Source organism: Sorex fumeus, unplaced genomic scaffold (genome assembly GCF_029834395.1).
Source record: "Sorex fumeus unplaced genomic scaffold, SorFum_2.1 ptg000029l, whole genome shotgun sequence".
Lineage (NCBI taxonomy): Eukaryota > Metazoa > Chordata > Mammalia > Eulipotyphla > Soricidae > Sorex > Sorex fumeus.
Genome location: NW_026606086.1, coordinates 4,445,191 through 4,469,057, shown reverse-complemented (window position 1 = coordinate 4,469,057; position 23,867 = coordinate 4,445,191). Strand labels below are relative to the sequence as shown.

Below are 23,867 nucleotides of genomic sequence, written 5' to 3'. Positions count from 1 at the left end.
GATTCTTTCCTTACGACTTTCATAAGAAATAAATCTCAGTCATGATGCAAATGCCTTAAAGTGTTACTGGGCAGCCTTTCAAAATGCAAAAAACAAGAACCAAATAATAGAAACTAAAAAAAATATGAAATTTATTATAACGTGGATAGAGTTTCTTTAGTCTTTCCATCAAAGACACACAGATAGAGCAAAGGAAGCAGGAGTGGGAGGAAAAAGAGAGGGTGAGGTGAGCACGGCAGCGCGTGAGCGTAGAGACAGCCAGACATCAGCACACACAGTGAGCTCAGGACCTCGGACGCTGCCTCCCGGAACCGCAGAGTTCCTGACCAAAGCCCGAGCCTGACATTCTGGTTCTGGTATCTGTCCTTGGCCGTCAGGGAAGTGGGGTACGCCGAACAGGACCACCCCGCCCCCGTCTGCTCTGGGCTTTAGCAGTGGTCGGAGCAGGGCAGGACTGGCCCTGCCTTCCGCAGCTGGACCTGTTTTCTTTTATTTATTTATTTATTTATTTATTTATTTTTTAAATTTTATTTATTTATTTTTATTGAATCACCATGAGAAACTTACAATCTTTCATGTTTGGGCTACAATCACACAATGATCAAACACCCATCCTTCCACCAGTGCACATTCCCCACCACCAATCTCCCAGGTATACCGCCCCCTTCTACACCCTCCCCTGCCTCCATGGCAGACAATATTCCCCATACTCTCTCTCTACTTTTGGACATTATGGTTTGCAATACAGACACTGAGAGGTCATCATGTTTGGTCCATTATCTACTTTCATCACAAATCTCCCATCCCGATAGATCTGGACCTGTTTTCAACCTGTCTGAAAACCTAAATAGGAGACAAGCTCCCGAGAGAAACGCTGACTTTCACAAAGTGCAGAGACACACCTTTGGCACACATCGCGAGCAGCTAAGCTGGAGATAACTACAGTCTGGGGAAAACCCGCAGCAAACCCAGGGGCTGGGTGAGTGTAGGCGACGTCCTCTCTCAGAGGCAGCAGTTCTGCACCTCCATGTGGGAGCCCAGGATGGAGAGAGCCTCCGCCATCAGGACTGCACGCCAACAAGGCCCTTGGGGGCAGGCAGCGGTTTCTGCATGAACCCAGGGAAACTGGACCTAAACCCTTCTAGGCTTTCAACCTGAGAGCAGAGCAAATTCCTTTTAGCACTTTATGTACCATCACACTCAGACCTACATCTGAATCCTTTACAATCTCTACCTGCCGATGAAGATCCTGAGATTAGCTACAATTGAGTTGTCTTCAGATTTCTGAATCAGACACAGCTTGCCATGATTAACGAGAAGAAACAGTTCAATATTTGTTTTAAAATTTTTTAATAGTTTTAAATTTTTTTACTCCCACAAAAAAAATAAAGTCATCATTTGTTCCTTAGATTCACTGAAAGTTTTTTTCCTTCGGGGTGGATGGGTGCACACCTGGCCATGCTCAGGGTTTACCATGGCTCTGGGCTCAGGGTACCACATGGGGTGCCAGGGATTGAACCCAGCTCAGCTGTGTACAAGACAAGATAGTACCAGTTCTACGACTTCCCCAGCCCCTGAAAGAATGACTTTCCATGGATGGCTGCATAAACATTCCTGGGACATAGGGGGAGAAGGGGAACAGAGGTGATGAGACAGCAGAGGGAAATGGACAAGTGGTAAAATGGGTCATTTATTTTTTAAAATTTATTTGCGTATTTATTTTTGCCGGGGGTCACGCCCGGCGATGCACAGGGTTACTCCTGGCTCTGCACTCAGGAATTACTCCTGGTGTTGCTTAGGAGACCATATGGGATGCTGGGAATCGAACCCGGGTCGGCCGCGTGCAAGGCCCTACCCTGCTGTGCTACCGCTCCAGCACTAATTTGCATGCCAAGATGAGTGTCTTAAAAAACAAAACCAAAATGAAACAAAAAACTGCTTCCCGTTCTGACGGATGGTTCCTCCTCAAGCCAGGGGCGCCAGCCTTGATTCTGGGGGGCTGTGCGTTGTGGGGAGCGCGGGGGAGGATGGGACTCTGGTGTCTGTGTGCCCCCAACTTGGGAGTTGTCTCCTGCAAATAGCACCAGGGATGAACCGACCATTTGGGACCAGCTGTGGGGGGCTGGGAGGATGAGCAGATGGAAGGACCTGAGATGGGAGGCAACCGTGGACGCGCAGCAGACCCCGACAATCGCCACTCAAGAGTACAGAGGAGGGGGTCTTCCCGCAACCAGAACTGACGGTGGGGGTGGGGTGGGGGGTGCGCTGTGTCACAGGGAATTACAGCACAGTAGATTTCATGGGAAACGCATTTCCCTTCCTTGTGTCCTCCATCTTCGGCAGCCTGGCAGTGGGCTGGCCTTGGGGATACTCCTGGCTCCTTGCTGGGGGCTGGGTGGAGGGAGGGAACTCTGCCTCCTGCAAAGCCTGTGCTCCCTGTGGCCCCAGACTTGAGAGAAAAGCTCAGATATGCTTAGGCCCATCTGCCTTTTTCTTTTCTTTTGTTTTGGGGCCACACCTGGTGATGTGAGGGGCTTCCTCCTGGCGATGCGCTCAAGGATCACTCCTGGCGGGGGAGGGTCCACCTGGGATGCTGGGGATCAGGGATCGACCCTGGGTTGGCCTCAAACAAGGCAAGTTCCCTGCCCGCTGTGCTATCCTGCACTTCCCCTATTTGTCCTTTTCATTCTGACTTTCGTTTGCATTTCTGCAGGAAGTTCAAATTCTGGGCCTATCTGCCCCACCTCAGTTCAAGATTTTTTCCATCCTGTTGAAGTATGTCTTTTTCTCCTGATACTCTGGTTGAAGTTTTTGTTCTCCTTAGTCATAACAGTACATGCAGAAAACGAATCTGTAACAAGATAGTTCTTTTTTGTGGCACATTTGGCGGTGTTCGGGGCTTACCCCTGGCTCTGTGCTCAAAGAACACTCCTGGCGGTGCTCGGGAGACCATACAGAGTGCAGGAATTAAGCAGCACATGGGCTCCTTTGTTCAAGGTGGCCTTTATAGGGTTTCTCCAACCTGCCCCCACGTAGGGCTTCTTCCCAGGTAAAAGTCCGTTGCTAAGGAGGTTACCAGGGAGGTCCAAAAAGAGGAATTTCATGGGGAGGAGGCCTTTATCCTCAGGGTCTGTGGATGGTCTTATCGGGCCTTTGCTTTCTGTATCCACAAGGTGGCTCATTCCTAGAATTCTTCTTCCATGAAACTTTGTTTCATTGCAAAGGGCCTTTCCCCATCTACCTGCCTACATCACAACCATTATTGCCATACTGGTCCCTACTCTATCCTAAGCATCCTCTGTCCCCTACACGTGTGGTTTTTTCCAATCATTGACAAGCCCGCCTGGCCTCCATTTTTCTAGCCTTGGATATCAATCTCGTGTGTGTGTGTGTGTGTGTGTGTGTGTGTGTGTATTATGGGCTGGAGCCATAGCACAGCGGGTAGGGCGTTTGCCTTGCACGCAGCCAACATGGCCGACCCAAGTTCGATTCCTCCGCCCCACTCGGAGAGCCTGACAAGGTACCGAGAGTATCTCGCCCGTAAGGCAAAGCCTGGCAAGCTACCCTTGACATATTCAATATGCCAAACACAGTAACAACAAGTCTCACGATGGAGACGTTACTGGACCCGCTCAAGCAAATCAATGAACAACGGGAGGACTGTGACCATATATATCATATTCCACAAAATGGTTGCTTACTTATATTTGTGAAGGGACTTGGGAATCATATCCAGCAGTGCTGAGGCTCCTCTGGGCTCTGCTCAGGCATCACTCCTGGAGGGGATACTGGGGACCCTAAGAAGTGCCAGGGAAAAGAATCTGGGTTTGCTGCTTGCTAGGCATCAGCCTTGCCCCAGGGCACTCTCTCCAATCTACAGTTTACTGACTTACAACGTAGTATTACAGAATACTCACAGTACGATGTAATAATATTTGGATATCCTGCAAAGTAACCATGATTCATGTATAGACCGTTTGAATTCCCTACCATAGATTCTAAGGTCAAGGACTGCTATTGGGTATTATGAAGGCTGAAAGTAACGGTCCTACTCAAGTTCTTTTTCCAGAAATCTTAACGTGAGGACATGTGCTTCAAACGTACAGGAGTTGGTGCTTATAAGCATATTTGGTTCTGTTCATTTTGGGTTAATAATATAGCAATGTCCAGTTCTTTCCCAGACTTTATGGATTGATGGTGTTTGTACTGCTTGGTGTCCCTTCATTTTTGTCTTGTGAAGAATCACTGAAGGCATTCATTTTAAGGTACATTGACTAGGAAGCTTTGCAATAATGCAAGAAAGGTTTTGTTTGTTTTGGGGTTTTTTTGCTTTTAAACCTCACCCAGTGGTTTTCTTTTCATTTTTTATAATTTTATTGATTGAATCACCATGAGAGCAGTTACAAAGCTTTCGCGTTTAAGTCTTGGTCATAAAATGAAACACCCGTACTTTCATCAGGGCCCATTCTCCACCACCAAAAACCCCAGTATAGACCCATCCCACACCCTCCCCCTACCTGTAGAGGAGATAATTTCCATATTACTCTCTCTGCTTTGATTACATTCAATATTTTGACACCGGACCCACCATTATTATTTGGTGCTCAGATCTGCTGTAAAGGCAACAGTAGACAATTTGTTTTCTACTCCTGGTTATGAATAACATATGACATCGCGTGGCTGCAGTAGTGGCTGCGCGTTTTTGAAATTCCACAATTTTAACCATTAAATCTAGAGGAATTTCTTGCCAAAACCTGCTGGGTTCCAAGATGAAATCAGCAGCCAGAGAGGCCGTTTGTGGGTGACGACTTGGGGTCTCGTTGGGGAGGAAAGGGCCAGCTCCACCCACATCCCGTGAGGCCCTACGTGTCTCGTCACTGTGAGCCCAAACCTGACTGTCCAGTGGCCTCTGGAGGATGGCGGCCAGCGGGCTGCCAGGGGGAACGGGCCAAGGCACGAAATCTATTCCCACCTGGGGTGGCCCAGTGCCTGTAACTTACTTCAGGGACTGGACACATTTCTGCCAAAAGCTGTTGGGTTTCGAGATTTGTTTCTGAGTCTCTGGGATCATGGCCGTTAAGCAGTTCAATCAGGAACCAGAGAGGCCATGCCTCCAATTATAAAGCTGGATTGGAGGTGGTTTGTGTCTGTGTCTCCCACATACCTAACTTTTGCCTGTTTACTTTCTTGGTAAACTCTGCCCCACGTTTTTGGGGTCTGGCCCAAGGCACAGCAGCAAATAGGGGGTACCTGGAAGTCTGAAGGCGCCATCAGACTGCTGATGCACTCACCTCACAGGTACAGAGAGACCTGCTGGTGGCACCATACCCCCAACCCAGTGCTTCTTACGGTTTACTCCTGCCTCTGCACTTAGCGATTGCTCCTGCCGGGGCACAGATGACTGCTTGGGATTCCTGCGATTGAACCCAGATCAGCCACATGCAAGATAAGAAACCTACTCACTGTACTACCTCTTTAGCCCAACATGAACACTTTTAAGAAAATGGTATACAGGCACAGAGTAATAGTTCAGCTGGTAGGGCATGTGCTTTGGCCAATCTGGCTTCAATCCCTGACGTTCCGTATAGTCTGCCCAAGCACTGTCAGGAGTGATTCCTGAGTGCAGAGCCATGAATAAGCCCTAAGACATCACCAGGTGTGGTACAAACATAAAGAAACAAAAAGAAATTGGTGTATCAGAATTCCATTGTAGAAACTCTTTGACTTATTTGACTCTATAGTTCTTGATTGCTAGCCAAAAATCTTTTATAAATAAACCGGAGAATAATCAGTTATCACTGGCAAAAAGGAAATAATTTTATTCAAGTAGATAAAGAACATTGTTTGCTCTAATTTTAATACTGCTTTACATAGTTTGTGAAACAATTTCAATCGTGTTTATTACTCAAAATGTCAATGGATTATGATCTTTCACTGGTGAGACACTTGATAATCTCCAGAGGAAAATACATCAAAAGCATATATACAATTATAGAAGTTCTTATAATCCATGTAGCCCTGATGGTACATTATTTATCACGTTTTACAGAAGTAGAAAACATTCAAATGAACATAAAGAGATTCAGACTGGATGATCACCTTCTAATGGTTCAGGTCCTTCATTTAATTTTTTCTGATAAGAAAATCCAAAATTATTAATGTTGAATTTCTCATCATACATTCTTCTAAAACCACAGTGGGAAAAAATAAACTTTGTAAAGACAGTAAATTGGTTATTTTAGGTGTTTCACAAGTAGCTTGCTATCTTATCCAGGAACTGCTGGAGATTTCTGCAGAGTGCAGAGAATGAGGTGGCCGGGCCGAAGTTGTTGTTGTCGTAATTGTTGAGGTCGTCCCCGTTCCCTTTGAGAGCCGCCTCAGACATCATCTCCACTTTCATGTTGAGGTCCTGATTCTTTCTTTGGAGGTCCACAATCACGGAATTCAGGAAAACAATCTGTGTTCAAGGAGAGCGTGAGACGGTGAGCCATCTGCGGGAGCCATGGGAGCCCGCCACAGAGGAGGCTGGGCCCCGCTTCCAGTCCCCGCCCCAGGGTTGGAGGCAGAGAGAGCTCCCCTTTCCCTTCCTGAGCGCAAGCTTCCGGGTGCCCAGGGAAGACCCCAGGAGGAGATGCTGGTACCCCTCGGTTCTTCTCAGAGCAGGGAGGCAAGAGGGGTCTTCCCTCTCCTACAAAGACAAACTCACTTCTTTCAAATGAATGGGGCGGGGGGAAATCCCACTTTACAAAAGCAAGCATGACTGTAGGCACAAACATTCATGTTTCACTTGAAAACTGGCAGGCGCGTTGGGTCTGAGTGATAGCACAGTGGGAAAGGTGCTTGCCTCGCACGCAGCCAACACAGGTTTGATCCCTGGCATCCTATAGGGGCCACCGGAGAGCAGCCAGGAGTGACTCCTGAGTGCAGAGCCAGGAGGAAGCCTGGAGTATCGCCAGGTGTGGCCCCCAAAGAAAGTGTAAATAAAACCAGAAAAACAGACTGATTCTTTTTCTCCCTCAGGGCAAGTTCTGATGGCCAGTCTCTGAGAGTGCCCAGGCCATCCCACACTAGAGCCACGAAACGCAGATCTCTCTTCCTCCAGCTGAAAACAAAACAAAACAAAAGAAAAGAAAACAAAACATGGAAATGTTCAGTTCCCAACAAACCCATACAGGGTCCACCTGCACAGCCCACATGCAAAGTTCACTTCAGCCCACAAGTGCCCTCCAGGGCCACCGGCTGTTAAGTACAGAAGTGCAGGAAGTGAGGCGGGAACTCCTCAGGGTACTGGGACCCAGATGGTCCCCTTCCTTGGAGAGGATTCAAACGATAAAGCGCTGCAGACCCGGGTGGGATGGAAGGGGGGTTGGGGAAGGAGAGACATCAAGGAGGCCCCAAGGCTGACTCCTGCTGCAGGCCAGACCCGAGCCTGGTGATGGTAGGTGAGGGCACCGGACTGCAGCCAAGTGTGCAAACCCCGGAGGACAACACCCAGCTGTCTCCCTTGACAGGAGCAAGAAGCAGGAAGGCAGCCCAGACGACCAGAATCCCCCAGCTCTGGGCCTAGAGCATGCGCAAAGAGGCTGGAAAAGCCACATGCTGGTGGGCGTTTCCGTTTGCGACTGAACCTTCCTGGCAGGGAAGAAGCCCTCCAAAGTGGTGTTCGACTCTGGCAAAGTGAAGATTTGCCAATGTGATGGGAGCCCGAAGCCCAGGTACTGGGAGAGCAGCAAGAGGAAGGGCATTGGAGGGCTCTGGCAAGGACATGACCCCTTGACTGAAGGGATGTGTCCTTGTCCATGGGGCCTCTCACTCCTTAAGCATCACCTCTTTTGCTGGGAGCGTGTGGGGGTGGGGTTCCGGCAGCATGTGCGCGGCCCCTGGTTCTCACGGGCGCCAGGGGAGCACAGCCCCTTCTTCCTCAGCTTCCCTCTTTTTGGCTTCTGTTATTTTAATGAATCAATTAATTTGGGGAGGGGGTTTTGGGGTCACAATCCGGCGTTGCTCAGGAGTGACTCCAGGCTCTGCACCCAGGAAGTACTCCTGGCGGTGCTTCGGGGACCATATGGGATGCCGGGGATGGAACCTGGGTTGGCCATGTGCAAGGCCAACACCCTACCTGCTATGCTATTGCTCCGGCATCATTCTCGGATATTTTAAATGGTAGATATTCCCCGACTCTTTTGAAGCATACACGCATATATACATATATACATGTCTGTGTATGTATACATGCTTATCTAGAACCTCTCTGGGTAGTCAGTTTGGTTTGTTTGGGGGCCACACCTGGTGGGGTAGGGACTAAACCCAGCTCTGTGCTCAGGGATCACTCCTGGCTAGGGTGGAACAGCTCAGGCTGTCAGCAGTCACTCGAGCCTGGGAAAGTGGGGCTGTGAGGTCAGAGGGCACTGGCTCACCTAGCACTGCACTCAGGAATTACTCCTGGCGGTGCTGAGGGGACCATATGGGATGCCGGGGATTGAACCTGGGAATTCGGTGTGTAAGTCAAACGCCCTCCCCGCTCTGCTATCACTATGGCCCAGGATATGGTTTCTCTCAGGGCTGAGGCCGGGCCTACACAGCCCTGGTCACTACCATCACCCACCTTACTCTGCATCATCGCATTGGTGTTCCTGGTGTCCTCCAGGGAGGCCAGGGCCTGCAGGGACGCCTCCCGCTCGGCCAGCAGCTCGGTCTGCTGCGCCTCCAGCAGCGCCTGGTCTTTCAGCAGCCAGTGCAGCTGCCGCTGGAGCTTCGTGGCCTTCTGGCCCAGCAGCTCCTTCTCAGAGCCAAGGCTGTTCAGCTGCTCACGCAGGGCCGACTCCACGCGGGCGGCCTCCTCCTTCTCAGCCGTGAGCTCCTCGATCTCTTGCACCAGCGACTTCTGATCCCGAGCCAGCTCCTCGTAGGAGCACTGCAGCTTCTGGATGACGTTGTCCTTGTCCTTGGCCAGGGATAGGTTCTCCAGAACCAGCTTCTTGACATGCTCCTCCAGCTGGCCCCTCTCCTCCAGGCCCTTGTTACACTCGGCCACCAGGCTGCTCTTGCTCATCTGCAGCTCCTCCACCAGGGCCTGCAGCCCCAGCTTGGCGACCTGCAGTCTGTCCTTCTCCGCGCCCACCCTCTGGAGCTCCTCCTGCACCGCCCTGCCCTCTTCCAGCACTTTCTCTTTCTCCGCCTCGAGGGCTTCTCGGTCCAGCCGCTCCCGCTGGCAGAGCTTCTCCGCGGCCCACCTGGCCTCGATGACCTTCTCCTTATCCAAGCGAATCGCTTGGTTCAACAGCCAGAGCTTCCTCTGTTCTTCCCGCAGCGAAGAGTTTTTGGCCTCCGCTTCTCTGAGTTTCAAGTGAAACCACCCTCTCTCGGACTTCAGACAGAGCTTCTCCTTCGCCAGCAATTCATTCTCTGACCTCAGGGCCCTGCGATCCTCTGACATCAGCTCCATCTCTTCTTTGGCCAAGCTTAATAAGTAAGTTAAGGACTGCAGAAACAAAAAGCGGGGAAGAATGGAAACAAGAATGAGATCAAGCAGGAACACGCAAGCCAAGCACTTCATGTGGCCTAAATACCAGAAATGAAAATGGCAGAGTAGTCTTACCTGCACACGCGTGTATACGCGCACGCGCACACACTCACACACACACGCACACACAGACTCAGGATGGAGAGGCTCAAACACAGTTAGCTTCTTAGCGTCAACATAACTACCTGCCTATTTTGTGGATGGGGGCCCCACACCTGCTGGTGTTCGGGTCTCGCTCAGGGTTCTGTGTTCAGGGATCACTACTGGCAGGGCCGGAGGACCATACGGGATGCTGGGGATCAACCCCGGGTTGGCGAGTACAAGGCAGCACCCTACCCATTCTACTATCAGCCGATTTGATTTTTGAAATGCCGTCTGAAATGATTCCTGACAGCTCCCCGGAAGGTGTAAGTACAGTTGGATCTTGACATTGGGGCATAAGATTTTTCCCCCCACTTCAATTCTTCTATTATAAAATCCATCACTCTGTCCTAGAAGGGATGCATTCAAAAACTAGTTTTCAATACAATTCAAAGAACTACAAAAAGTATTTTGTTTTGGAACTTTGTGCAGGAGGGGAAGGGAAAAGCAACCATTGCTTGTCAAATGGTTTTCACAGGGACAAACAGAGGCAGGAAATGGACTTAGTCCCAAAAGTTATACACTTTATAGAAAATCCAGACGAATCCACCAAGCTTTGGAGACTGAAGCCAACAGTTTTTGCTTGCCAAACACAGTAACAAGTCTCAAAATGGAGACATTAGTGGGCCCGCTAGAGCAAATCGATGAACAATGGGAGGGCAGTGTTTGCAGTCATTTGGAGGGGCCCAGTGGCTCCAGGAGGACTGGCCGCACACGGGTCAGGGTCTCCCTCACCTGCTCTCCCTGCCCGTCAGCAACGGGTTGTGCGTTTTCATTTCTGAGTCTCAATGCACACCACAGTTGAACCGCCATGTACTTTCCAGAACTTTCTGCAGCAAGGGCTATCTTCTCTGTCCAGCTTAGCAGCCATGAGCCGCAGCAGGCTACTGGTGTGTGCTGGGCAGCTGACCGCTGGCGGCCATGTTACCGGAATGGGACTGACCTGAGCATGCACACGAGGCTGCTGGCCACACAACTGGGCCAGCAGGTGGTCCAGAGAGGAGACGTAGCCCTGGCTGCGGTGCGTGGTGGAAAGCGGCCGGGCACCAACACACACACGGGCCACGGCCGCCATCAGCCGCGGCGCTGCCCTGCGCCCACCCACCTTGGCCTTGTCGGCTTGCATCTTCAGCTCGGCCACCTCCCGCAGCAGGCTCCCGTTCTCCGCCTGCACCGCCTGCAGCTTCTCCTTCGCCTGCAGCAGCAGCTGCTGAAGGGCCTGCGGCGCCTCCTCGTGCTGCCCCTGGATCTCCACGCTGGCCTTGGCGTGCTCGGCCTGTAGAGCCTGGCACTGGCTGCGGCTCACGTCCACCTTCTCCTCCTGCGGGGAGCCGGGGGCCACCGTCAGCCGCCGGCCCCCTGCCCTCTCCCAGCACACACGCACACACACGAACAAACACGAACACACACACACACAACGCAAACACACAAACATACACACACGCACACACACGGCCCCTCTGCTCTGCTCACCAGCATGCACACACAAACACACATGCACACACACGCGCGCACACACGGCCCCTCAGCTCGGCCGCTTTCGTTCAAGTTCTCCTGAAGACTACGAAGCACTAGCCCCTTCCCCTGCAGCTCTTCGGCCAGGCTATCGGCCTACCAGAGTCACAAGGATGGAGTGAATGGACCAAGGAGACAAACAGGAACGGGAAGGGGAAAACAAAACAGAAAACACGTATGAGAAGCCCATGACCCAACACAACCCCGAAGAACAGAGGCGTGAGGTGAGTGTGATTGCCTGAAGCTCGTGAAGCCAAGGCCTTGGCGCCGGCAGTTCTGGTGATGACTGTCTAGTGGTTATTGAAACAGCCCAAACAGAGGCGTTTTCTAGACCTAACTTTGGCGTGACCAGAAAATAAGAAAGCCTATGAGAAAGACTGACTTTCCAGGGGCGGGGTGACGGCACAAAGGGCTGGAGTACACACCAGGCCCGAGTTGGAACTGCAGCACCACTGGGCGAGACTGAGATCGGTCCCCAAGCTGAAAAGCCCCACTACTGCTGGGCGGGAGGACCCCAGAGCCCAGAGCATGGCTTGGCGAGGAAGAAGGAAGTAAGCAAGGGAGGAGGGAAGCTAAGGATAGGAAGGAGGGAGGGAGGAAACAGGGAAGAAAGGAAAAGGGAGGGGAGGGAGGGAATAAAAGGTTATCTTTTTTTTTCCTTTTGGCTTTTTCGGTCACCCTAAATGCTCAGGAATTTCTCCTTGGCAGTAACCCGGCCAGCTCACCGAGAGTATCTCGCCTGCACAGCAAGCCTGCCAAGCTCCCCGTGATGTATTCGATATGACAAACACAGTAACAAGTGTCACAATGGAGACATTACTGGGTCCGCTCGAGCTAATCGATAAACAACGGGAGGGTAGAGACAATGACAGTGACCCTATGGGATGATGGAGATCGAACCCACGTGGGCCGCGTGCAAGGCAAATGCCCTTCCCACTGTACTATCACTCTGGCCCCCAAGATTTACTTTCTTGTAGTTTCTTTTCTGTGACTTTAAAAGTTTGAGGGGTTTCAATATGAAATTTAAAATGAGGAACCTCTAATCCCCTAGACAGCAGTCACCCGAACTTGACGTTTGTTACATCTTGATGCGAACAAGTGGGTCAGCTATCCCCTGCTCTGTCCTAGGAATTGATTCCATTTGTTTCAGCCGGTGTTTCTGGAATGCCAGCCAAGGAGTCCTGAGTCCTGAAGGGAACTCCCAGGGATCTCGGGGCCCTTCTGTTATGTCTGTCAGTCCTGTCTACAAAACCCACAGCCCTTCCATCTTGGCCAACAGAGAAGTTTCTCCAACAAAGTGCCCAGCGCGGGGGGGAGCGGGGGGGGGGGGGGTGAGGGCACGTCCCTGCCACCACAATCCTATAGGAGGAAAAGGGCATCTCTCGGGGCTCCTTGGTGAGAACTGCAGCTTCCTCGGCTTGGCCCAGATCTCACTGTCTCGTCCTTCCCCAGAGTCAGGGCTACCATGAGAGTCCATGCCTGTGGCCAGCAGGGGGCCATGCTGGAAGGCGGACTTGGCCCAAGCACCTGTTAGAGGCTGAAAGGGATGAAATCTCTGCAGGGCTGGCCGGGGGCTTGTGCTGCAGGGACGGAGGGGCTGGCAATGAGAAATACCAAGATGGGCCACGTCACCAGCCTTGAGGGAGCTCAGAGGCTCAGAGGCATCGAGCACCAGCTGGGAACTGAGGCGCCTCGGGGAGAGGAGGGCAAAGCCCGTCACAAGAGCAGGTGGTCAGCAAGGTCAGAGAAAGACCCTCATGGCCTGACTCGAGCCCAAGTGTCTGGGCGGACTCGGCGAGTATGCAGCGAGCCCAAGAGGTGGGGGGCAGAGGTTTGCTCTGGGCGCTCCTATCTTGTTTTCTCACTGGCCTCGTGAAGAATTCTCTGTTTCAGAAAGACCCCAGATGGGCCCGATTAGCCGGGGCCAAGGCTAGCATGGCATCCAGGTGCTGGGGACCAATGACAACCCCCGAATCATGCCGACTCCTTCTCAGTCCCCTCAGAGGGAACCGCACAGGACGTGACCGGGAGACCTGTCAGCACCAAGCCGGAACACGGCGGCGAGCAGACTGACACACAGCATGCAGGGAGCGAGCGTGGAAGTGGGCAAGGGCGCCCGAATACCAACCTGCAGCTCTCGGCCCGCTTTGCATTCTCTAACTCCTGAATCTGCCGCTCAGCCACCTGGAGCTGCTGCCTGAGCTTCTCCATTCCCAATTGACCTTTGGAACTGGCCTTCCAGAGCCCATCGAGCTGCAAGAGCTTCTGCTGGCTGGCCTCCAGCTGTGCCGTGGCATTGGCCAGGGCCTGGGCTTGCTGACTACACACGGCCCGCAACCCGTCCAGGTGCTTTACCTTCGTCTCCGCCTCCTGCAGCTTGTTCAGGGCGTCCTCCATCTCCACCAGGTGCTGGTCCTCGATCTGCTCGAGCTTGGCCCGTACGGCCTCCAGGCTGTTCTTCTGCTCCTGGGCCGTCCTGAACAGCCGCGACCTGAGCGTCTGCAGCTCGGAGGCGTGCGCTGCACGCTCAGCCGCCTGCTGGGCCTTCAGGCTCTCCACCTCCTGCTGGTACTCGAACTGTAGCCTCTCGATCTGCATCTTGAGCTCGGCCAGCTCGGCCGCCTCGGCACCCACGCCCTGGCTCACGGATGCCTTCGGCTCGCCCATGGCCTGTTGGTGCGGGGCGATGGCCGTCTCCAGCTTGGACTTCCTCAGGGCGATCACGTCCGCGTTCTCCTTGTTGGCATGGTCCAGCTTGGTCCTCAGGCACTCGTTCTCCTTGGCGAGCTTCTCAGAGGCCACCTGCAGGGACTTCACCTCCTTCTGGTGGGAAAACAAAATTTCCATGAACTTAAAACAGGAAGGAAAAGAAGCAGAAATAGAAATTTTTCTTTTCCAAACTGACTCTTTGCTTCTTCTTGTTTTAAGGAAAAGCTTCCAAAAAATGGGGTTCTAAAGGATTTGATATGTGTTGGTCGACTGAAAATCAAAGCTGAGGGAAAGGCATAGACCCAACTGTCAGAACGAGAGAAAAACGCTCATCAAGAGCAGCCTCCAGCCCCAAGGAGCAGAGATGTGTCAGCCAGGCCCTGCCAGGTGCATGACCCCAGGTATCCCTGTCTGATTCGGAGTCTCCAGCAGAAGTGGTCCCGGCGGGGTCGGCCAGGCCGCCCCGCATCCTTGCCTGCGCACTGCAAGCCTCCGGGACCTGCCCGGGCTTTACCTCCAGGTCGCCTTTGGTGATGGACTCCTCCTCGACTCGGAACTGGAGGTCTTCCACTTTCCTGTGGGGGAGAGGGAGACGTTGTGAGGGGCGTCACTGCTGCCCCCCATGAGGGCCACCATCTTGTAGATGCGCCTGACCCAGCCCCCGGCTCCACACACAGGAGGGCTGAGAGAGTCGGGGAGGGCCAGAGCTAGAGTAAAGCAAGCAGGGCGTTTGTCTTGCACGTGGCCGACCCGGGTTCAATTCCCAGCATACCACTATGGACCCCGGAGCAATGCCTGGAGTAATTCCTGAGTGCCGAGGCAGGAGTAACCCCTGAGCATCGCTGGGTTGACCCAAAAAGAAAAAAAAGAAAGTCAGCGAGTCCCCCTCACCTTCGAGCACTGGGTGGGACCCGCAGGCTACAGGAGGAAGCTAGGCCGAGCCAACGCCAGGTACAGTGTCATATCAACCCTTTCTGCCTCGCAGCTAACAGAGGTGGTTAAAAACTGACCCGCGGCGCCTGCCAGTCCCTCCCAGCCAGCGCCTGTCCCCACATTGGGACAACTGAGCCCCTGGGGGAGAAGCAGCCAACGACTCGGGGGCGGGGAGGGGAGGGGCTCCCAGTGACTGTCAAGTCGGCATGTGGAGCTGAGGGGCTGAGCCAGGCACTGGCAGTGCCCCTGGGCACCACACTGCCGGGAGCCCATCTGAAAAGGCGGTCTCGGCCAGCACCCCGTGTCCATCTGTCTGGAGCCAGGCCTCAGCACCGCGTCCGTCTGTCTGCAGCCTGGCCTGAGCCCCATGTCTGTCTGTCTGCACCCCGGCCTGAGCACCACGTCCGTCTGTCTGCAGCCTAGCCTGAGCCCTGTCTGTCTGCTGTCGTGCCCCATGAGTACTGTGGGTTTCCTCCCGCCTGGGACTTAACCACAGGGACTCCCACAGGGCCCCACTGGGTTAGGACAGTTCCTTGCCACCCAGCACAGGCCTCCTGAATACCAGGCCAGGTGGACACAGCAGGGAGGGCCGGGGGTGGCTGGGCTCCAATGAGCTCCCCCCCAGCCCTCCCGGTGAGGCCGCGCTCAGGACTGGGCACCCGTTGGTTTCTGGTTCTCACAGCCCTGGAAGGCCAGGAGTGCCCCACCCGAGGGAGCCCCCAGCTCCGGGCACGGCCTCACCTCTTCTCCTCCTCCAGCTGGTTCAGCAGCTCCACCTTCTCCCAGTCGGTCGCTTCCAGCATGGCCCGCAGCTCGTCGTTCTTGGCCTCCAGCTCCAGGACGTGCTGTAGAGGCAACGGCGCGTGAGTGGCCTCGCCCGCCCCCAACAGCCCTCTGTGGGCTGGCATTGCCACCTGTCACCACGGCAAGCTGAATGCATCTCCCACCTAAGCTACGGCATTTCTGGAAGGCCAGAGGGGAACCACACCACAAAGCACCGGCGTGGACAACTCGGCACTCCCTAAACCCCCACAGGGCGAGCAGAAGGGGCATGCGATCAAACCACGCGCCGGACGCCACCGCAACGACGGCAGACGGGGACCCACGGCCTCTGCCTGCACCGCCTGCACCAAGCTCGCGCCCAGCCTCTACCGCAGGCGTCTCTCGGCCCCGGCACTGCCGTCTGCACAGACGTCACCTGGTCGTGCCCGTTCCGGCCAGGGCCAGCTCCTGCTCTATCTCCCCCATGTGGCTCGTGGCCTTGGCCACCTCCGCCCGCTCTAGGTCCCGCTCGGCCAGCAGCTTCTCAATGTGCTGCTGCTTCTCCTTCAGCGCCTCCTGGAGGGCGGTGGTGCCAGAGATCTGTGGGCGTAGCGGGAGGAGGTTTCCAGCAACTGCAAAGGAAAAAGAGACGTGAAGGGGATGGGGCCGGCCGACACGGGCATGCTCGCCGTGATCCTCGGCAAAGCACATGGAGCAGTGCTGCATCCTTGCATATGGGCCAGCGACTCTCAGCAGAAACGTCATGAAACCTTCCCGAAGATCCTTGGACGGGACCTGGGCTCCACTGATCTCGGGCCTCGTGGGAATCCAGAGACTCTTCTGCAGAGCCGGAGGCAGCCCCCTCCACAGCCCGCTCTGGCCTGAGCTTCCTTAAGGCTGAGCCCTTGGCTTGAGCTTGAGGCCGGCTCCAGCATCTTCAGCCTTGCAGGTCCGTCAGGGTCTCCCTGGGCAGCCTGTCCCTTATCTCTTCCTCTTCCTTCCAGCTCACCTCGCTCTCCCGGGCACCCCCCCCATGCCTGAATAGCAGTAACCAGAGACTCTTGTCTCTGGGAATGGCCCCGTGCCCCCGCGGGTCACTGGGTGTGACCCTATAAAAGACCCCTGTGCCATCTGCCTTCGAAAATGGGAGATGAGAGGCTAAATGATAAAGTTGCGGGAAAGGCGCTGGCGTTGCACGCCGCTGACCCGAGCTGGATAACAGGTACCCACCCCAGAGGGTCCCGAGCCCACCAGGAGTGACTCCTGAGTGCAGAGTCCAGAGTAAGTCCTGAGTATTGCTGGGGCATGGCCAAAGTCCAGGGGAAAAATAAGGAAAAAGTGGTGGGTGAGAATGTGTGAGGGCTCACGCCCAGCGAGCAGGACAGCAAGGGCAGCTCAGGGAAAGACCAAGCACAAAGGGAAGGAGAGAAGAGGCAAAGACAGTGAGGAGGGGAGGGGAGTGGGCTGAAGGGCTGCGGGGACCGGGGGTCCTGTCCGTTCTATCCTGGGCTCGTGGTCGCTCATGGTCGCTCTGCAGACCCAGATCCCTCTCTGCACAACGGCCCCTGCAGGAGGGGACAAGGCGGGACCTGATCTTCATTCTTCGGGCACATGGTGGCGGGGGCTGCAGCGGCGATGGCCAGGACTTCCGCTCCTTCTGCCCGGCCATCCCTGTTCCATCGCCCTGCTGCGGTCCAGCCGCAGGTTCTCTTGCCGCTTCCCCGCATCATCTGAGCTGCTGCCAAACGCCTCCTGACCGACGGGCCCAGCAGGGCCCAGGCTGTCCACTGCTGCTTTGCCTGCTGGGAGCTCTCGAGCCACCTGGTTCTGTCCGGAGAGCGGGATCATCCTTGCCTGTGCGTAAGGACCTGGCCGTGATTTCCCGATACACTTAAAGTATATCTGGTCCGATTACATGCCCTCCCCAGGGCCAAAGAGTCTGTTGGAGGGGGTGGGGGAAGGTGCTTGCAGAGGTTCAAGATCCAGCACCATCAGGAGTGACCCCACCCCCCAAGCAGAGAGCCAGGAATAAGCCCTGAGCACCCCTGGGTGTGGCCCCAAAACCAAATAATAACTAAAATTTCTAGGAGCACACGAGCTCTCGGGCCAGCCATGTGCAGTGCTCCCGGGAACTGCAGTCAACTCGGATTTCAAGGGGTGGCTGGGAAGAGCTTGCCAGCCTTGGGGGTCTAACACCAAGACCCGGGCTCAACCCCCCGCCACCGGGAGTAGCCCCCAAGCACCACGCCTGGAGTCCCTGAGCACTGCCAGGTGAACCCCAAAGAGCAAAAATAAAAACTAAGAAAGGCGGTTGGCGGTGTTCCCTGAGCCTCCTGGCCTGAGCGGGTAGGGCAGGCCAGACGCACGCGCTTCCTGGGCCCGAGACAGCTCCCTGAGGAAACCAGCACAGGAGCGATGGGCTTCTTTCAGCCAACTATGGAGACGAGACTGTGAGGTTCAGGTGCCGGAGCAGGGAGAAAGCAGCACCCCTAGCATGGGGGGAGGCGCGTGCTGAGGGGCTGGGCAAGGTCGGGGCCACGAGCTGAACTCAGGATGCTGATGCCAAAGCCTCTGCCCTGCGCGTGGTTTGTGAGGCCCCAGGCTCCATCCTAGCAAGGCCAGGCCTTCTGTGGGAGCCTGGTACCTCAGAAGAGCAACTCAGCCAACAGACGAACAGGGAGGCCTCCACAGGGCACGCACGGACCCGTGTGCATGTATGTATGCGTGCATGTATGTTCCGGTGGGCATATCTACACGCACCTGTGTGCATGCGCGCGTTGTGTTTATGCATGTATGTGCCTGTGTGTATACCCATAAGCCTGTGTATATACGGTATGCACTACGTGTACATGTATGAGTGACTGTGTGTATGAACGCTTGTGTGTGCACTTATGGAATTATGTTGTCGAGGTATACTTCCGTGAAGTCACACAGAATCTTTCTATGTTCCTGTCATAGACGCTAAAGGTGATGTTCAGATTAGGAGTGAGCTCCACCCTGCATAAAGATATGCAAGGCAGGGGCCAAAGAGCTGGAGAGCGAAGCCCCAGCGCTGCCCAGGCTCAATCCCGGAGCCCGCCAGGAATAATCCCGAGCACAGAGGTGGGAGAAAGCCCTGAGCTCTGCCAAGTGTGACCCCAAAACAGAACAAAACAAGATAGCGGGGGGAGGCTGGAGATACGTCTCAGGCGTAGGGCTCTTGCTTGGAGGTGGGAGGCCCCGGCACAACCCCAGCACTGCAAAGGGCCCCTTGAAGCACTGTAGGGTATGGCCCACAGTCAAGCAGAAAAACAAAACCAAATTCCACAAATGGGCTGGTTCACGAGGGAAGGAGAGGGGCTTCTGAGTCTGCTCTCCTCCTAAATGGTGAGGCGAAGGGAAGGAGGAGTCGGACGTGAGGATACAGGTGGGGCAGGGAAACCTGGTGGTGGTCGAGCAAGACAGGACTGGCCCCAGGCCTGTGCCCACGGCGCGTGGCCTCCTGGCTCCCGTTCCCGTGTCATCTGTTTTGTATCTTCCGTTGCACACACACTCACTCCCTCCTCTTCCGCATCGAGGGTCAATGCACGGAGCAGAGGCGGCGGCAGGAAGCGCAGCCCCCAGCAAAGCCAGCCCCCCAGGACACCCTCTCCATCGTGGGCCCGTTTCCCTGTGGACAATATCTCAGGGCACCCTTGCATATTCAGACACACTTTAGTGTTTATGACTCAGATAGACGTGAGGGGAGAAGCCACGAGGCCCCAGCTTTGAATTGCGGCACCGCAATGGACAGAAGTCGAGGCCACTCTGCATGTGGACAGCGGTGCAGAGGGACAGGAGGGAGCAGGGAGAGACGGAGAGAGCAAAGAAGCAAGATGAAGGGCCAAGCGTTCCCCAGAGTCTCTGGGCCCTGCTCTGACCCTCAGGCGCCCCCTTCAGCTACCCCACTTCATCCCTAAGGTGGCCTGAGACCAGAGAGGAGCCCTGAGCACCCCAGGAAAGGCCCATCCCTGCTCCTGTCACTGGTGGTGGCTGGGAAGTCACTCGCCTGCCACCCGGAGCTGCTCAGCCCACGTGCTCCTGCTCCGCCTCTCGCCCCTGGGGCTGTGGGAGTCTGTGGGGGCCCGAGCACCCCGCAGTGGTGGGGGGCTGCTTACTAGTCCCGTGCGGCCGGATCTGCTGCTCTCGAATGAGGCCCCGGAGCTGACAGAGCTGAACGAGGAGGCCGAAGGGCTGCGCTTCAGGCTGGCGGGGGTGGTGGCCATCACACGCCTCACGGCGGCCACCTTGCCCTTGGCCGGCGTCGTGGACGGGAAGCCGATCTTGGTGACTTTGTGAATGGGAGCAAACAAGCCATACTTGGGCTGACACTGGAAGTACCTGCGGACAACGAGGAGGGGGGGACAAAAACACCTTTGGCAAGAGACACAAGCGCCGACCTAGAAGTCCACTGAGTCCCAGAGTCTCACACCCCCACAAACGAACACGCTCCCACAGCCCCACATGCCCCACAGTCACACACTCACACCCCAACAAACACACTCACACACGCACCCCAAACAACACTCCCACACTCTCACACTCCCACCCCAACAAACACACTCACACTCACACCCCAACCAACACTCCCACATTTTCACAGCGCCACACTCACACTCACTCCCCAACAAACATCATACCCTCCACCAGCCCACACTCACACACACTCACAACCTAACAAACACACACACACCCCAACCAACACTCCCACACATAAACACCACAACCAACACACACTTACACTCACACCCCAACCAATACTCCCACACTTCCACACTCTCACAGCCCAACAAACACACTCACACCCCAACCAACACTCCCATACTCTCACACTCCCACCCCATCAAACACACACACTCACACCCCAACAGACACTCCCACATGTCCACAGCCCCACACTCACACACACTCACTCCCCAGAAACACACATACTCACACCCAAACCAACACACACTCACACTCACACCCCACCGACACTCCCACACCCACCGACACTCCAACCCCAACCAACACTTCCACACACCCACAGCCCCACAGTAACACACACGCACACCCCAACCAACACTTGCACGCTCTCAAACCAACACTGACACGCTCTCATTCCCCCACAAACACGCTCACACCCCCACCAACACTCTCATGCCCACGCCCCCACCAACACTCTCACAGCCCCACACTCACACGCTCACATACACACTCCCTCATACATTCACACCCACACTCGCTCGCACGCCGCCCACCCCCACCACGCAAACCAAGGGCGATTCCAAGCAGCCTCCCCGGCATCTGAAGGGCGACAGCAGGCCCGGGGGGTTCCTGCGGCCCGAGCACAGCTGCATATGGGGGCCCCAGGCTGTACCCACATCCCTGCAGGGTCCCCGAGCGCCACCAGAAGTGGCCCCGCCTAAGAACCAAGTGAAGTGGCCTGCAGTCCCCTCAGCGCCTCCCAGGCACCGTGCATGGCCCCAGGCTGTCTGGGGGGGCAGGGGGACCCGCCTCGTTCCGGCCACGGCACCATCGTTCTTGCCCAGTGGCTTGTCCAGCTCTACGCCGCACCAATCCCCCTTGGCGAAGTCCGTCTCCCCGAGGAAGCGCACCACACTGGCCTCCATGCCTCCCACCTGCCGGAGGGATGGAGGGACATGGGTCAGGCACCCTGGACTGCGCACAGCGCCCCCACCCCCGCAAAGGAACATTCTGGCTTCAGAGTCGGGATTTCCTTAAGAAACCCCAAAGGTCAAAGTGCCATTTCCCCCCGCAACCCCTACAGGGTGAGCAGACGCTCCTGCTCAGTGTCCATGCAAGGCAGCGGCATTCACACCCACTCGCTGTCACCGGTGGCCTGGCTGACCACACCCCCGGGAATCTCTGACCCAGGCCAGCCACCTGGTGTGGCGAGGGGGTCGCTGCCTCTTGGGTGTGGGAGCGGAGCACTGGCAACCCCACCGCTGGAGAACAATTAAGCCAGAAACCAGCTAAAGGAAAATGACTGTTCTCGTATCTTAGCAGACTTCGATCTTCCAGTTCTCCTTCACTATGCCTTGGCTTGACGCTTGGCTCCCGGGACACAGAGCAAAACAGAATCACAGCGCTGGACACTGACAGGAATGCTGACAAACAGGGCTGGAGCACCGGGGGAAGGGTGCTTTGTGTGCGACCACCCTGTGACGCCCCAAGCAAAAACATCGAAAACCAGAGAAACAGAACCGATTTCCAACTTTGTTCATTGGTTTGTTTTTGAGTCACATTCAGAGTGCTCAGGGCTTACTCTTGGCTTGGTGCTCAGGGATCACTCCGGGATGTGCTTGGGGGACTGTACATGGGACCAAGACTTAAACCCCGGGTCAGAGGCGTGCAAAGCATGACCCCTCCCCACGGCATGACCCCTCCACCCTGTTTTGGCTAAACTGGTAAAACTGGCAGCATCCCCGCACGCATCCATCACGCTGGAAACTGCAGGACCAGGCGTCCCGGCTGCTCGTGCTTCCACCCAAACCGCGAGTCTGGAGGAGCTGATGAACCAGACAGGCGAATGGACAGCCACCCGCGACCACTGCCCTCGGCACTCACCACCACCTGGTCCTCGAGCTTCAGCTCCCGCTCCCCTTTCTTGAGGGAGCCGGCCTCAGAGAGGTTGGAGATGGACTCGCTGGCCGTCCTGGTCAGGCTGCTGATGTGAGGGGTGGCCGGTGCCTCCTTCGCGGGGGACTGGGGCACCTTCACGGTGCCGGCAAGGGCCGGGGAGGCCGACAGGGGCGGTGTGGCCCAGGCGGCAGGCGCTGGCTGCCGGCAGTTGGTCTCATCGTCGGCCTGAAAGCTCCTACTCAGCTTGGACGGCCGGGTGAAGATGCCCTTCAGCGGCTCGCACTGGAAGTAGCGCACACCCGCCACCGAGCCGTCGTTCTTGCCGATGGGCTCGTCCAAGACGATCCCGGCCCACTGACCAGGGGCAAACTGGGTCTCCCCGAGGAACTGGATGAATCCAGGCTTGTTCCCGTTCACCCAGACTCGTTCCCCGACCTGGAAGTCGCCCACAAACTCCTCCTGCATCTCCGAGGAGGGGGCGCTGGGGTTTTTCTCCCCAGGCACGGTCTTCTCAACGGGAGCAGCCGCTAGAAGAGCAGAAAGGGTCAAAAGGGTCAGAAGGGACAGGAAGGGCCTGTGCAGGTCCAGTTAAAGTGTGGTTGGGGGAGAGGGACACCCAGCAGTGCTCGTGGCTACTCCCAGCCAATGACGGGGGCTGCTTGTGGCGAAGCCTGGCCGGGCCAGCCGTGAAGCGGACGTGCTCACCTACCCCTGCATCCCAGGCCGCAGTCATACTTTGGGCAGCTCAGGGGAAATCTTTGGATACACCCCGTGATACTACGGACCAAGCCAGGTGAAAGCTCGAACCCAGTGTCTTATTTCTGGTGGGTCCACTGGCCCATCTTCTTTTTCTTTTGGGCGGGGAGCAACCCAGCCAATGCTCAGGGCCTATTTCTGGTTCTCCGCTCAGGGTTACTCATGGTGAGGTTGAGGGTGGAGAGTCACATGGGGTGCCAGTTGCCCTCCCCACTGTACTGTGGCTTTGGCCGGCAATGAGGCCCTCTAGTCCAGGTGAGTCCACCTCCCTAAGCCTGTCCCCAAGCCTGGGCAAGGGAGCTAGCAGTTAGAAGGGAGCGGGTTGGTCGCCTCAGCTGTCACCGGTTGCCGTGACACTAAACTCACAGAACGTGACACTCGGGTGTGAGAGCTGTCCCCAGAGCCACGGACGTGTCTACAGCTCAGGGAGCCCTTCCCGGGCGAGGACTCGGGATGGGGCTCCCGGGTGGGAATGAGTCTCCGTTGGCCTGGGCTGAGCGCACTTACCGGCCGAGGGTGTCTTCAGGGCCCAGCTCCCATGCTTGAGGAACTTGGTGGGGGCCTTCAGCCCGCTAGGCCTCAGCAGACTCATGGTCAGGCGGTCAGACGCTGCCGCGGCCACTACCAGGCCCCGACCATCGAGCCCACTGTGGGGCCTTCTGAGGCACACTCGTTCTCAGGACTAAATCTCTGAAGAGCAGAGGAGAGAGTCTGTCTCAGGCCAGCAACCACAGCAGCTTCCAGAGCCCAGAGAGCTGCCAGTCTGGCACTCGCCACCCCGAGTGCGACCCCCAGTCTCCCGCACAGCCCCCTGAGCCCACCAAGTGTCATTCCTGCGCAAAAACTCAATCCAAAACAGACAAACAAACAACTGCCGATTCGGGGCCAGAGAGCAGAGGGGACAGGTACTAGCCCTGCGGGCAGC

At 55.7% G+C, this 23,867-nt stretch overlaps 1 protein-coding gene across 1 annotated transcript; it reads right to left on the bottom strand.

Annotated features, from left to right (window-relative positions):
• Positions 1-14,408: 14,408 nt before the first annotated feature.
• LOC130024701 (CAP-Gly domain-containing linker protein 1-like) lies at positions 14,409-23,534 on the bottom strand (the record flags this gene model as incomplete). Its single annotated transcript, XM_056115398.1, has 6 exons — positions 23,450-23,534; positions 22,172-22,713; positions 21,098-21,222; positions 19,720-19,942; positions 15,563-15,666; positions 14,409-14,463 (listed from the first exon to the last, which is right to left on the bottom strand). Coding segments are annotated over exons 1-6 (1,134 nt in total), but the record flags the coding sequence as incomplete, so codon positions are not given.
• Positions 23,535-23,867: the final 333 nt, after the last annotated feature.